This window comes from Vipera ursinii (assembly GCF_947247035.1).
Source record: "Vipera ursinii genome assembly, chromosome: 12".
Lineage (NCBI taxonomy): Eukaryota > Metazoa > Chordata > Lepidosauria > Squamata > Viperidae > Vipera > Vipera ursinii.
Window position 1 is genome coordinate 11,537,944 of NC_139525.1, and position 14,962 is coordinate 11,552,905.

At 40.0% G+C, this 14,962-nt stretch overlaps 1 protein-coding gene across 1 annotated transcript; it reads left to right on the forward strand.

Annotated features, from left to right (window-relative positions):
* Positions 1–505: 505 nt before the first annotated feature.
* Positions 506–14,010, forward strand: ITM2A (integral membrane protein 2A). Its single transcript, XM_083372243.1, has 6 exons — positions 506–731; positions 6,726–6,857; positions 8,288–8,476; positions 10,258–10,368; positions 10,725–10,875; positions 12,948–14,010. The coding sequence occupies exons 1-6, from the start codon at positions 648–650 to the stop codon at positions 13,034–13,036; spliced, it is 756 nt and encodes a 251-aa protein (XP_083228369.1). The 5' UTR covers positions 506–647; the 3' UTR covers positions 13,037–14,010.
* The last annotated feature ends 952 nt before the right edge of the window (positions 14,011–14,962 follow it).

Sequence of the window (14,962 nt, forward strand, 5' to 3'; positions counted from 1 at the left end):
AGCTTCCCAAGCTGACCCCATTTACCAGGCTTCGTTGAGACTACACCACATCCTCAAAGCCGTGGTTAAGTTTGCAGCTCAGCCCAAGCCCCGCTCTTCCAGCTGTTATTTTGTCGTTTTTAAGTTAAAAATTTTAACTCTTGAAAATAAAACAAAAAACCAAAACCAAAACTCTTCCGCCTGAAGGGGGCGCCGCGGAGCCTCCTCTTGCCCTTTCGCTTTCTCTGGGCTGGAGGCTCGAAGTGCGCACGCATCCGGTCTCTCTCTCTCTCTCTCCTCTCTCTCTCTCTCTCTCTCTCTCTCTCTCTCTCTCCCCCCCCCCCGCCCTGGCTCTCAGGGGAGACCGAGCGCGTGCGCACTTCGAGCCTCCAGCCCTGGCAGAGAAAGACAAGGCGAAGGCCCGCCTTCCGCCCCTCCCTCCCACCGAGCGCGTTCCTAGGGAACAGGCCCCGCCGCGCCTGCGCATAAAGCTCCCCTTCGCCCCTCCCGCCTTGCTTCCGCCGCAGGCTCCGCCCACCCAGCGAGGGAGAGGCCGCTGCGCAGTTCCCGGATTCGGCGGAGACAGAAGCGGCATTGGAGGCGCTCTCGCTGCGAAGGAGCCTTTCCCCTCACGAGCGGCCCTCACAGCCCGCTCCCCCGCCGCCGCCATGGTGAAGATCGCGTTCCAGTCGCCCTTCGCCCTCAAGGACGAGCCCAAGAAGGAGGCGGCCGAGGCCCTGGTGGCCGAGCAGGTGAGGAGAAGACGACGCGCCGCCATTTTGTGTCGGGGGCCCAGCGGCGGGCCCCGCGCGCCTTGCCCCCCTCCCTCCCTCCCCCCGGGCAAAATGGCGGCGTCCCTCAAGCGCCGGAGGGAGGGAGCGAGGGGATGGGCTTTGTAGTCCTCCGTCGTGCGAGAGGGAGCCGAAAGAGGAATTGTGGCCCTTTGACTTCCTCCTCCTCCTCCTCCCCTCCTCGACGGGAGGTCCGCCCCAGTTTGTTTATCGAAACTGCATGGGGCGGAGGGGGGGGAATAAACGCTTTTTTTTTTAAATTCCCACTTGGGCGGTGTAGAAATTGTATACAAATGCGAAAAGTTGGAGGAATAAATGCAAATAAGTTGGAGGAATAAATGTAATAAATTAGAGAAATGCAATAAGTGGGAGAAATGCAATAAGTGGGAGAAGTAAGTGCAATAAATTGGAGAAATGCAATAAGTGGGAGAAATAAATGCAATAAATTAGAGAAATGCAATAAGTGGGAGAAATAAATGCAATAAATTAGAGAAATGCAATAAGTGGGAGAAATGCAATAAGTGGGAGAAATAAATGCAATAAATTAGAGAAATGCAATAAGTGGCAGAAATGCAATAAGTGGGAGAAATAAATGCAATAAATTAGAGAAATGCAATAAGTGGGAGAAATAAATGCAATAAATTAGAGAAGTGCAATAAGTGGGAGAAATGCAATAAGTGGGAGAAATAAATGCAGTAAATTGGAGAAATGCAATAAGTGGGAGAAATAAATGCAATAAATTAGAGAAATGCAATAAGTGGGAGAAATAAATGCAATAAATTAGAGAAATGCAGTAAGTGGGAGAAATAAACGCAATAAGTGGGAGAAATAAACGCAGTAACTTGGAGAAATAAATACGATAAGGTTCCTCAGCCCACCCTTCCCCCCTCCCCCGCAGCAGTTAGGCAACGCCTCCCTTGCTGGCAGGAAAGGCAACCCGGTCGGTCGTGTGAGCCGGGTCGTGTGAGCGCGTGCTTTTGCGTGCATACACGCCTTGCACCAACATCTGTGCAATTCTGGACTGTAATGTGTGGGACTGAAAGGTCAACACGCCACAACGTCTATAGCCGGGTCTGCACACATAACGTGGGCTTCCTTTTGATGTAAGTAGAATATATAGGCCAGCATTGTATGCGTGCAGACGATTCTCCCCTTATTTGGGATTCGTGGACCTTCATGTCTTAACTGGCATTTAACAACCACCACAAAGCACCTTCTTTGATTGGGCATCTTTCCTCCCCCCCACACACACACTTGATAGGATTCTGTGCCTATTATTGGCTTGGTGTGCTTGTGTTCTGTGTGCAGGATTTAGTGGAGGAGAGTGGAAGATTGTATGTAGTTAGATAGTTATAATGCTAAAGTCTCTTCTTTTTGTGTGTGTTAGTATGACTAATTCTCTATTGGTGTGAGTACAGTCACAGAGCTATATAAATGAATGTAAATAGATATACATATATTTTCATTTGTAGAATATACTTTATTCTGCCTAATTTGAGGATCGGTCTCAATCCACCAGTGAACCGGCCTGGTTGATGGGTTGATCCTTGAAGACTAAGGAGGAAGGCAGAAAAGGGCCTTTGGCTAGATGGGTGGCAAACAAGTTTAATAAATAAAATCAAGTAGAGACAGGAGTTGCAGGCATTTTCTTAATTAGTTCTGTTTGTTTATGCTGAGCGGTAGCAGTACTGCCTTGTCTAGGAGTGGGGCCTAGAGATATTTTTGGAGATATAAATTAGGCTTGCAAGTGGTGTATTATTTTGCACCATAAACAGCTTCCCATCCCTTTCTAAATTGAAATTCTTTTTTTAAAAAAAATGTTAGCCTTGGAAGGAAGGTAGGACATGGGAGACAGGGAAACAAGTTGCCTTCAAGTTGAAAATAAAGATATAAATTAAAATAATGGAACATGTTAGCATGGGGATCAGGTATTTTTTTTCTTCCAAGTGTAGGTTTTTGTTTTTAAGAAGCTTAATCCTTTTCCTGCTTATATAGAAGTAAGTTCCTGGGTCTCAGAGAATAATGAAGATACTGTGGATTTTCATCTTTCTACCTGGTTTGTAGCATTTCCTTAACAGCTTTTTAAGATCCTAGCAATTCCATTAATGAACCCTTCATTGTAATAGCCTTACCCACTTCAAATGCTTCCAGATTATCCTTGCTCCTACTATTTTGCAAAATACTAGTTTTACATGAAAAATATATTTTACAATCAAATACTTTTTTTAGCTGCCCTTATATCAGAATACCATGTGATTCTATTTGCTTCGAAAGGTATTGTAGGAACCATTTGACCTATAAACAAAAAAAATCCTTTTTTTAAACATATTAAAAAGTAGGTGATGGCAAGGCTGGGTTAGGATATAATCTCATTGAAAATACTTAATTCATGAGGTGGAAACTACTGAAATTAGTGATTTTTATCTTAGCATTAGCATGTTTAAATAAATTTGGAGGCCTATATTAAACCTTGCAATTTGCTTTGAAAACATGGTAGTGCTAAAAACAAATTTTCCCTCAGAACTGATCCCACATGTTGAATGGTTTTGGAATGCATGCTGGTGGGGATTTTTGACCAAAATTGGAAGGAAATTTGAAAGAATTTATAAGGTACATAACTAACAGCACAAAATGTATTTTGCTTTTTGATGGGAGAGAATATTAGGCAAACAACAACTAGTATATATATGAAGTCTGCAAAATTATCTGATTTCCTGTGTCTGCTTTCACTTTCAGAACAGTTTATAAAAAGTAAAAGCTTTGTTGACAGTGTACATGTTTGTGCCTGATTATGTTTGGAAATTACTGAAAACATTCTTTTCATGCTGCTTGTATATACAGGACAATTTCAGGCAGTTAAAAGTTCCTGATTTGTGACAAGCGTTGATGGTTTGTCCCTAATGGCTGAGATCATATACTTGACTGATATTACATGAGTTCTCTTTAAAAGGCCATGTAAAATCCTACTGCGAAATGCACAGAAATGGATGCTTAAATTCTTCAATCTTGCACAAAATACATGCCTAAACATACATAAGAAATATGAAATAGTTTTACCATTGATTCATGTTTCAGAATTCCACTAACTTGCAGAGTTCTGTTTAAGTTCCAGAAATTGTAAAGGTTGTGTAACATCAATTTTTAATTGTTTAAAGAGAAAAGTCTAGGATAGCAATTTAACAGTCACAACTGGATATCAAATAGAAGCTAGTGGGCTAAAGGACTGCACAGGGAATAGTTATATGTATTACCGTCTAATATATATGGATTTTAAAGATCTGATTTTATTTTCATTGTAATAGTTCAGCTTATGCAGGGTAAAATCTCTAAACCCAAGAAACTGGGCCAATTTCATTGTGAATTACAGGACGTTTTAAATCCAAACATAATATGCATAAAATTCATAAGGGTTTTTGAGTCTTAGTCTTCCTAAGCCCCATTAGACGTAGCATTCATTTTTTAAAGTGTCCCACCATTGATTATTGTCCTATAACAGTTTTAATGAAAAAAATCATGCTTCAAGATCAAATTTATATGGGATTAGTTCTAACCTCTTTAAATGTGCAGTGGTTTCAGTGTTATAGATAGATCCATATTTTAAAATAGGGATATTCAACTTTTTTCAACCAGTGGGCATGTTGGGATTTTTTTAAAAAAACAACAACAACCAATTCTTGATTAACTTACCTATTTACAGAATCCCTGTCAAATCTCAATTTCAAAACACTATTTGTCAAAATACTGCAACTATTAAACACTCTTTTCTAGTTTTCTTTTGCTCTTTTTCTGGGTAGATGTGTGCTTTCCAAACAAAAAAAAAGGTAGAATCCTCTCACTGTTTATTTTTGTTTCCTAAAAGAAGGATATGTGGGCGTCTTGGATATGAAGATGAAACTGGAAATTGGACCTCTGTTTTGCAGTAGGCAGACTTCCCATCTTAAAGTCACAAATTGCTGCATTGTAAAAGTGGGAAGGGCCAGGTGTATTGACAGTGCCTATAGAGCTGTCTGCAAGCACAGTAATAATGCCTTTACGCTTTGTGTTGGCAACACCAGTCTTAAGCTGTGTACCTAAACATATTGTATATGAAGGCCAACTCTGTACACACCCAGGATTTCCCTTAGCAGAACATGATAAAGATCAAATGTTACCTAACCCAGTGGTAGTTTGATTAGACAGCCTTAGTTTCCTGTCTGTTGGCCAGACAACGTGGGTTATAGGGAGTCCTATCAAACATCAGATAGGAAAGTTGCTTTATTTGTTGTCACAGATGTTTCCTGTGTGCTTAATCTACTTTTGTATTAAGTCAGATGACAACCTGCTGAGCCAAAATGTGCACGTAGTATATCTGTCTTCTTCCCCACCCCCAAATCTCCAGTAACAATTGGGCGGCCTGCTTTTCCAGTATCTGAAGCTTTTGCAAGCACAAAAGCATTGCTGTGGATTATCTTTGCAATTTAGCACCAGTCTTGTTCTGAGAACGTTTAGAAGAATGTTTATAATACTGGATATTTTTTTAACTTCATCCAAAAAAAAAGCCTCACGGAAAGTGGAAGTTAAAAAATCATAATAGTTCATTTTCAAATGTTTATTGAGGGAATTTTGTTACAGAACTTCAAATATACTTTTTGGAGCCTCTGTTCTATTTCATAAATCCTTAGGTACATAGGTAAGGGAGTTTTAAGATTGAATGATACAAGTAAACAGAATATTTCTGTAGGCAGGGGTACTTTACCTTGAATTATGAAATGCTGTGTTAGCATTTGTGTCAGTTGCTGATACAGAAGGTTTGTTGGGAATTTCCAGTGAAGTATAAAGAAATCTGTTTCTTGCTTACACAGATAGTTGGCTTTCATTTTGTTTCATTCTAGGTCAGCATAAAGGCTCCAGACAAGTTGCAGCATGATTTTTTTTATGTCTGACTTTTGATTGGACTACTTGTGTTAGCCAGTGTCACAAAGCAGCATTTAAAAAAAAAAATTCAGGATAGAGTCCATTATCTGAACAAACTGAACTTCATAGTTTGTATTTTGCCCATATGGACTCTTCATGAGTTGTTCATAGTTGTGGAAAACATGTACAATTGTAATATGGTAAATTCAAGTAAAATCTAAGTCTTATTTGTTGAAGATGCTCAAATAATTGCAATGGTTAGCATTGTTCATTGAAACAAATCTGTAACATATATTGGGTTCTGGAGAACTCTGTCCCCCCCCCATAGAATTGTGATTATTGTGATTTTTGTTGTTTGTTATTTGCAGTTCCGCTTTTAACTAGTATTTTTGCAAAAAGCCCCCACATAATTCCAAAGAATTCTGAGCATATCTAAAAATACTTCCTCTTCATAGCCATTATGAACTTATTCTGTAGGATGGATAGTTAAAAGACCACAATTGATAGGTTGAAACCAGAGAGTAATTGTAGGAAATGGAGTACTAGAATTAGAAACAGCTTTTAATATTTCTTGCTTCAAATTGCAACAGAGCATTCTAACGACTCTTAACATTTTTTTAATGCCCAAGTAATCCTGGGGGATGAGTAGAAATTCAACAGCTTTGAGATAATTAGTTATCAAAAAATTCATTCTAATTCTCAGCGCCATGGTGAAAAATTTATAATCTGATGGCAAAATTAGAGGAGGAACATTTACATTATGTGACTTGGCAGCTGGGTTTGTAAAGCCATGAGAAATAAGGGTCTTTCTTTTCTTTTGCTTTATCTTGTCCCCTGCCAAGGTGACCTTTTACACCAAGTGTTTTGGTGGAACGCGAGTTGAATCTTATCCTTGTATTTAGGGCAAACACTAACCTTGGGCCAAAACCCTGTTGTGTCTCACATTATCTTTCACTTGCGAGGGCAATGCCACCCTATTGATTCAAGGACAATAATAATTAAAGATAATTTCATCTCTTAAGACAATAGAAAATTTAAAACAGCTTTTTCTCTGTTTTCAAGGACCCAGAAGTTGCAACACACAACCGTGGAGGTTCCTCTGGAAGATGTCTGCTGACTCTTTTGGGACTTGCCTTCATTTTAGCTGGAGTAGTGGTTGGGGGAGCCTGCATCTACAAATATTTCATGCCAAAGGTATTGGAGAGTTGGCTATTATCCCACTTATTTCTGAGTTTATTTCCACGATTTTTAATTGCTTCAATCTAACTCCAGGCAGCACACATTCAGTAATATGCACAGTAATGATGGCAAGCTAGTCCTTGACGGTCTTCCAAAATAACCCAGTTTTTAACAATCTCCTGGAAGGAAATGAAGGAAGGAGCCACCACAATCACAGAGAATAAACTATTTCTTAGGAACGGGACACCAATAAAAATGCCTCCTTTTGGGTGATCATTCCTTGGTAAGAAGAGATCCTTAGTGTTCCTGTACTGTATACACTAAAAAGCAGAGACATCACCCTGCCAACAAAAGTGCGTATAGTCAGGGCTATGGTCTTCCCAGTTGCAATGTATGGCAGTGAAAGTTGGACCATAAGAAAGGCTGAGCGCCAAAGAATTGAGACATTTGAACTATGGTGCTGGAGAAGACTCCTGCAAGTCCCTTGGACTGCAAGGCGATCAAACTGGTCAGTCCTAGAGGAGATCAACCCTGACTGCTCTTTAGAAGGCCAGATCCTGAAGCTAATACTCAAATCCTTTGGCCACCTAAGGAGAAGGAAGGACTCACTGGAGAAGAGCCTAATGCTGGGAAAGGTTGAAGGCAAGAGAAGAAGGGGATGACAGAGAATGAGGTGGCTGGATGGAGTCACTGAAGCAATAGGCGTGAGCCTAAATGGACTCCAGAAGATGGTAGAGGACAGGAAGGCCTGGAGGAACGTCGTCCATGGGGTCGCGATGGGTCGGACACGGCTTCGCAACTAACAACAACAACACTGTATATTGGGTAGCAGATTTTACCCAGGTAGCCAGTTCCAAAAGTAGCCAGTTCTCAGTCTTACAAGGCTTTATAGGTGATAACGCATATCTTAAATGTCAGCAATCAAAAGAATCTGCTATAACAAGGGGCCGTGCTGCAGTGTTCCCCAGTGGTCAGCTGTATTCCATACTAGTTGAAATTTCTGGCTCATCTTTAAGGATAGCTCCATATAAAGCAAATTTCAGTAACTGAATCGAGAAGTGACAAAGGTTTTGTGTAACTGTACCACTTCCCCCCATTTTGTGTTCTCCGCATAAACAAATGACTTGAGAAGAGGAAGTTTTCTTTGTCTTCCTTCTTGTTTGGTGAGCCAAAAAAATTCAAAGGCAGGTTAACATACTCCAGTCCTTGTCCAAATAGCTGTCAGTGCACATCATGGCCAATCTCTCCTTGCGGCCTTCCAGGATCCAGTAATAATTTGATATTTGCAGAGGTTTGGGGGGAAAAAACGGAATTGGTACCATTTTCTTTGCCCATTCAGGGGAAATTACTTAAGCAACTCCGAGACAGTTGAACTATAAAATGAATTACTGCGCCTTTAAATGAATATTAATAGCTGGCGATTTTTTTATTTTTTATTTTTAAAGAGCAAAATGTTCCGTGGTCAAATGTGTTATGTGGGAGAAGAAGATCGGAGCCAGGCAGCCGAGCCGTATTTCCTGCCCATTGCTGAAGAAGCTGATATCAGAGAAGCAGATAACATTGCCATCATTGACGTACCTGTTCCAAAATTCTCTGACAGTGATCCGGCTGCTATTGTGCATGATTTTGACAGAGTGAGTCTCTTTTTTTTTTAGGGCGGGGGGGGGGGAAAACTGTGTGGGTTCTTTTTTTTTCTCTTTCTTTTGGTAAAAAAAATGATGGATGAAATCTCTTTAATGAGGATTGGGTTTTTATGCCTTTTTCCTTTTTTGATATTCTGGTAGTCTTTTCCCCTCCCCCACTCCTCAGTTTTCAAGTGCCAGCAGCATGTGTATACTAAATGTAAAATAATATTTATTAGTGCTTTCTGGGAGAAGTCTCAAAATAGGAAGCCTAATTGCACAAATTCCAGGAACAAAAATTGTATTGCCAAACGTAGGAGGAGTGATTTCATTCTTGAGAGCAGAGATTTTCTATCTCTTAAGGGAGGCTCTCCTTAAACAGATGTCCCCCCCCCAAAGAGTTTGGCCTACAATTCCCATCATTCCTAATCATGGCTGACACTGGTGGGTGTAGGTTGGGAACGCGCCAAGTTGGGATAGCTGTCTGTGCCTAATAGCATTACCCACTGGTACCAAGGCAGGGAACTGACCTTGAGAAAGAACCTAGAGCACGGGTTTCAAACTCATCACATGACATGTCATGACATATTGTGACTTTTTTTGGGGGGCATTGCCAGAGCTGGGGTGGGTGCAGCCTCTGTATGAGTACAGCAGTTTGATACCCCTGACCTAGAAGGCTGCTAGGAAAGCACCAGGTGCAGACAGGGCATGCAGTAAGGCCAGAGGTGGGGTGTGGGGGGAAGAGTCTTACAAAGAGATCACACTACCCCTCCCTGGATTATAAGGGAGACAAAGCAAGATGCAGAGATTTTCAAGACTTATTTTGGCCTGTTCTCAATAAAATGTAATTTTAGTCTTGTGGAATCTTGTTTCCTCTACATACAGTGGGCTGGGAATAACAAACACTTGTTTCTGAAAGCATAGTTGCAGTTCACAAAAATTACCTTGGGACTGCACAGGCTTAGACATGCTTAGCACAGCCAATTAACCAGCAGGCCTTATATGGGACTGCTCCCTTATTATGTCTAATCCTGTGAAATATTTATAGTCATTTCCAGTCAGCGTTAAGATAATTGCAACGGCAACGTTATCAGTTTGGAAACATAGAAAATATGTGATTCTCTTCTTTGCTTTCTTGTTTATTTTAATGCCTAACCTATTAGGACAGTGGGTTCGTTTCATTGTTTCTCGTTATCTGAGAATGTTACAAGTGGAAAAGAATCCAGCATTGTCCTCCATTTTACCCTCTTACTTTTAACCTGATTTTTTTTCTTGATCACTCGATTCCCTTAGATTTTTGTGCTATGCAGGCTGTTGTGCAACAATTGGATCTTCTGATAATCCCATACTTAATGCAGCTTGTCCCTCCTGCCACCTTGATTATGTTGTATCTGCAGTACTCATCTGGCTGTTTTACATAAAAAGTGCTACTGATGTGACATCTTAATTTTCTCTCTCTTAAACATGAATTTTAAGTCACAAGTTAATGTGATTCATAGAAAGCAAGTCTTCAACATTTATCCTGGGAGATTTATCATGTGTTGAGTTGCAAAAATGAAATGTGTTTACAGATTGCTACTGTGAGAACAGCTTCCTATTGAGAAGGTTGTTGCATTGAAAAAAAAACAATTTGGGGATGTAGCATAAACAAAGTTTGTTACTTTTGTTTTCAGATCAATAATGTTAATTTTGTTGCAGTAAAACATCACTCTTTTGCAAAGGGCTGATTTGAAACAAGTGGCAGAATTGAAAATCCATCACTGGATGTTTTTCCCCCCCTTATATTCCTGTAGCTCCTGACGGCCTACCTTGATCTCCAGCTTGGTAACTGCTATGTGATTCCTCTGAACACCTCTATTGTTATGCCACCACGGAATCTGATCGATCTTTTTGCAAAATTAGCGGTAGGTAGCAATTAAATGGAGCATGGAAGATATATGTGTGTTCTTGCTGCAGTGCACATCTGCCCAAAGAAAGTTTAGAATAAACCATCTTGCGTCATTGCTAGAATTGCTGTAATGAACAGTTGGTGAACTTGTGACCTTTCAGATCCTGTGCAAACTGATGAGTTGCATTTTTAAATCTTGAAAGTCTGAAGCATCTGAACTTGTGGGTGCTCACCAAAGTGTGCTCCCTTTAGAGTATCATCTATCCCCCACCCTCTGTAACATGCTTAATTGCCTTCAGGTGTAACTTTGGTCTTGGTGGAGTAATCCCAAATGTCTGTATTAAGAATGGTATTTTTCCCACACACACACAGATGGGTTCCTACTTGCCTCAGACCTACCTTGTTCGTGAGGAAATGGTTGTGACTGAAGAGATAGATAACATATCAGATCTGGGTCTCTTCATTTACCAGCTCTGTGTAGGGAAGGAAACCTTCAAACTTCAGCGCCGAGAGAAGATCACTGGTGAGTATTTTATTTTGAATTATTACTGCATTTCAGGATATGAAAAAGAAAGCAAGGGAAGGGAAAGGGAAAATTGTTCAGCGTTTCAGAGTGGGCGTTTGTGTGATTTCCTATCTTAAGGGGAAAAGCTGCCATGGGAATAATAAAAGTCCAGTAAACAAGTGAGTTTGTTAAATGGAAGGATTTTCCACCAGGAATTACCTCACTAGGATCTAGCTGTTATTCCTGATGGGTATATAGAGAGCCCTATGCTTTGAATTCAATTCTAGCTAAACCCCAAATTCTGCTCTTTAGCTGCAGTCAAGCCTTACAGAATCGGGAACCATTGCTATATCGTCAGACAGAAGAGAGCAAATGTTCTTCCAGGGTGTGAGGCTGCTGTAAGATTTAAGTAGTGGTGCCAGATAGATTAGCAGTCATTTCCTGGCTGATCCTTTTTTGTGTATGGGATAGGGTGTGGTGAGAAGGAATGTGTAACTTGAGTTGGCTTCCTTAGTATTAGCTAACAGTGAAGGGCAGGGCCAGTTACATAATATCTATCGGAGTACCCAATTTTATACCATCGCTCGTGTCTTGCTGAGTATACGGCTGATATTCAGTAACCTTGAGTAGTAGTGAAGGAGACACCGTAGAGTATTACGTTTATACCATTTTGTACACCCTCAGCTTATAAAAAATTTTAAACTAAGAGCAAAGTGTTTGGTTGTGCTTTATATACATGGAAGCTAGGAAGTTTTTTTTTATTAACTCTGTAATCCTGCTGCTCTTATTTTAAGTATTTTTCTGTGGTTATGTGCATTCCAAACAGCTGAGGTGACTTACACAGCCACTTTACCAGTGTTGGCAGTTGTATTCATGCCCCAGATGGCTTCCCTAAATCCTTTCAGCATCTTTGCTGAGTACTTTAATCCATCCCCTTTTTGAAAATTGGCATTTGCCTCTTGAAAGCTAATGTTTGAGAGTGGACTTGGGCTCTCTGCAGATAAAATTAGGTCACAGTCAAGTCATCATGAGTTCTTAATAGCACCATACTTGCAGCATAGGAAATAATATAGAAAAACTATGGCCATATTTACAAGTTCATGTTCATTCTCTTATTACAAGGATAGCAGTGGATGACATTTTGGTCCAGGATATTTTCAGGTGCCATTTAAGGATCACATAAATAGATGACCATTTCTTGCACAATTTTGCTTGTGACCAGCAGTGTTGTTGTAGTAAAACAAAGTATGGAAAATCTGCAAACATCTAGAATTCTTTCTAGCCCTTTTACCAGCAGTGAAGGGGATGCTTAATTCTTTTTCCTTATGCACGGTAAATTAATGTGTTCTTTGTGGTGTTTCTGCTTTCCCCTTGTACATTACATTTGTATATATACACTGGGAAACAAGGGGCAAGCTGCATAGGATTTGCTCTCAAGCACACAATGGTGACCTTATTTTGTGAATCACCAAATTCTGAGCCACTGCCTAACTTCCTTAGAGTTGCATTGGAGGGATGTCTTTCTTTGCAATTCCTGATCAGAACAGTTCTCTTTTTAAACTCAGCTTTTCTTTTGCTGGGCTTCTTTACCTCAAATTTGCTCCCATTCTGTTCTGTTTTGGGAGAGTTAGCCTGCAGATGGCATCTTTAGCCCCTTCGTGTGGCTTCTATTGTTTCCATTAAGATGGAAACAATAAAAAGGCAATGCCAGCTTGAGGAGCACACTTTGAATTCCATATTGCAGTCTTAGCCCCACCAACGTCCAAAGAGTGAGGTTCATGGTGATGACCCTTTTAATAACAACTGAACATGGTTTTCCTGGTTTTTTTTCTTCCTTTCATTGACCTAAAGCTCCAGTTGGCGTACCTAAGCAGTTACAGTCAGTCACTATAACTCAGTTTTTCAAACTTAACTTTTAAAATGACTTCAACTCCCAGAATTCCACAGCCCTCATGCTTTGGGAAGTCATTCATGCTGGACGACTGAACTTGGAACATCTGTAATCTATGGAAAGAAAAACCTGTTCTATCTAACCTGCTCCTGTTCCCTGGATAATTGGCATTGTGTTTTTTCCCCCCCTGTCTTTCTAGGCCTTCAAAAGCGCTCTGCTGAAAAGTGCCACATAATCCGTCACTTTGAAAACGTGTTTATTGTTGAAACCAAGTTCTGTCAGCAGTGAAACGTATAGGGCGGAAAATGACAATCACGCATCTTCGTTAAAACTCCAAGCTTTACACCTTCAGTTTCAGAATTAAATGTGCAGTGATAATCAAAAGCCTTATGTTTCCTTTCTGTGAATTGCTCAGATGAAAAGAGAAACCCTTGAAATCCACAGTAGGCTTTTCTTTGAAACTTGTGGTGCTGCTAATTTTTTCAGCTCCTTCAATTTTGAATAGTAACATTTTAAAATGGATTATTCTCCTAAAACATCTGTATGTCTGTTTTAGACTGAAGAAACAAATTGAAATCCAAATACCAGTTCCTCCATAAACATGTAACCGAATCATTACTTGACTCTTTCACAAAAACTAATACATTAATCTCTAGTTTGCACATTAGTTTCTAGCTTCATAAAAATGTTCTGCACTTGGTTTTCCACTAAGGAAGCAAAGAAGACATATCCAAATTTTAAGGGTTTTATTTAAACTTCATTTGTGAAGCATGTAACTTTAACCTTGATAATCATAAGCAGCTAACATTGCTTTTTCATTTTGTGCAATTACTGTATTAAATTTGTATGTATATTTGGAGCCGATCTTGAGCTGACTTTACTACTTTTAATTCCTCCCTTCTGTTTGTTGTGATATTTAGTTGTATAGCTAAAGCACATTTATTCTTAAAAGCTTTTCCATTGGTATTTTGGGTCACTGGACCTACTTCTTAACATCTTAAATCCAAATGTTATGTGATTGATATTTTTATTAGGTCCAGTTTTCAAGTGTTTCCATAGCTATAAACTTCCTATCTTGTGAAACTTCTAGAGCAGACCTTACGAGCAAGTTACCACTATTATTGCAGAGAACTTATCCTTGTTTGGGATTGTGGTCTTGAGTTGGTAAAGGGATTTCTAGAGAGCTGCAAACCGAGTATTTTATAAGGGACTTTATATTTCACACAGATTGTGCAACCCTCTAATAAATGTTTCTCTTAAGATGATGGTGGTGGCTTCCATTTTGTTCTGACTGCGAAAGAAACTGGGGAAAGGGCATATTTTAACAAGGTTTATGAACTGTATAGCATTGCCTCAGGTCTCAGATTTCTTTAGGATGCTTTCATGTCCATTTCAACTTCATTGGGAGTCCAGAAGCCCCTGAATGGATGAGCTGATGCACATGGCTGTAGTGGGATATTCCGTTTGTTCTGAAGTGACTGCTTAGTTCTTCTGCGACAAAGTAATCGTTGTAGTAGACAAAACAGAGGAGTAAAACCTCTGGCTGTTATGCATTAGATTTCCTTGCCTTTTCAATTGGTTACAAATATAAAGCCACTAGTTCAAGGAGAAAAACATGCCTTTATGATTTGTGCAACGTATGTTGCAGAATTCAGTTTTCTGTTGCTGTGATTTGTTAGCCATAAATCCTCTCCAGTGGATTTGCGTCATCATCTCCTTTCTTGAATAACGATGCAAAATCCTCTAGACCAGCTTTGTCACAACAGAGCATGCGAGTTTCCTAAGCTTTAGGTTTTCATTTGGCCCTTTAAAAAGATATTTATGTAATTCCAGATGGCAGTTCTTGTTAGTGAGGGAGTTAAATGTCATGTTTTTGTTCCATAGTGCCTGTTTTATTGTGTAGAACCTATTATAAACAACTGTTCACCAGTTGGGACCTTTTCTGATCTGGTTCCAGGAAAGAGGACAAAGCAGTTCAGTTTGATTTAGTATTAATTTGCTTAATAGTTCATGTATTTTCCCACATGCAAAGTGCACAGCTTTTTGTTGCACTAATCATAATCTGAGGCAACTTTTGAAGGGGTAGCAGCCATTGCCTCCCACGAAGTAGTTGTGGATTGTGAACTGCTGCCTGTAACTTTGTCTGCAAGCAATAATTCAGGTGGGGTGGAATTAAATCCAGGGGATTTTTTCGGTCCATGGATAGGAGACAAC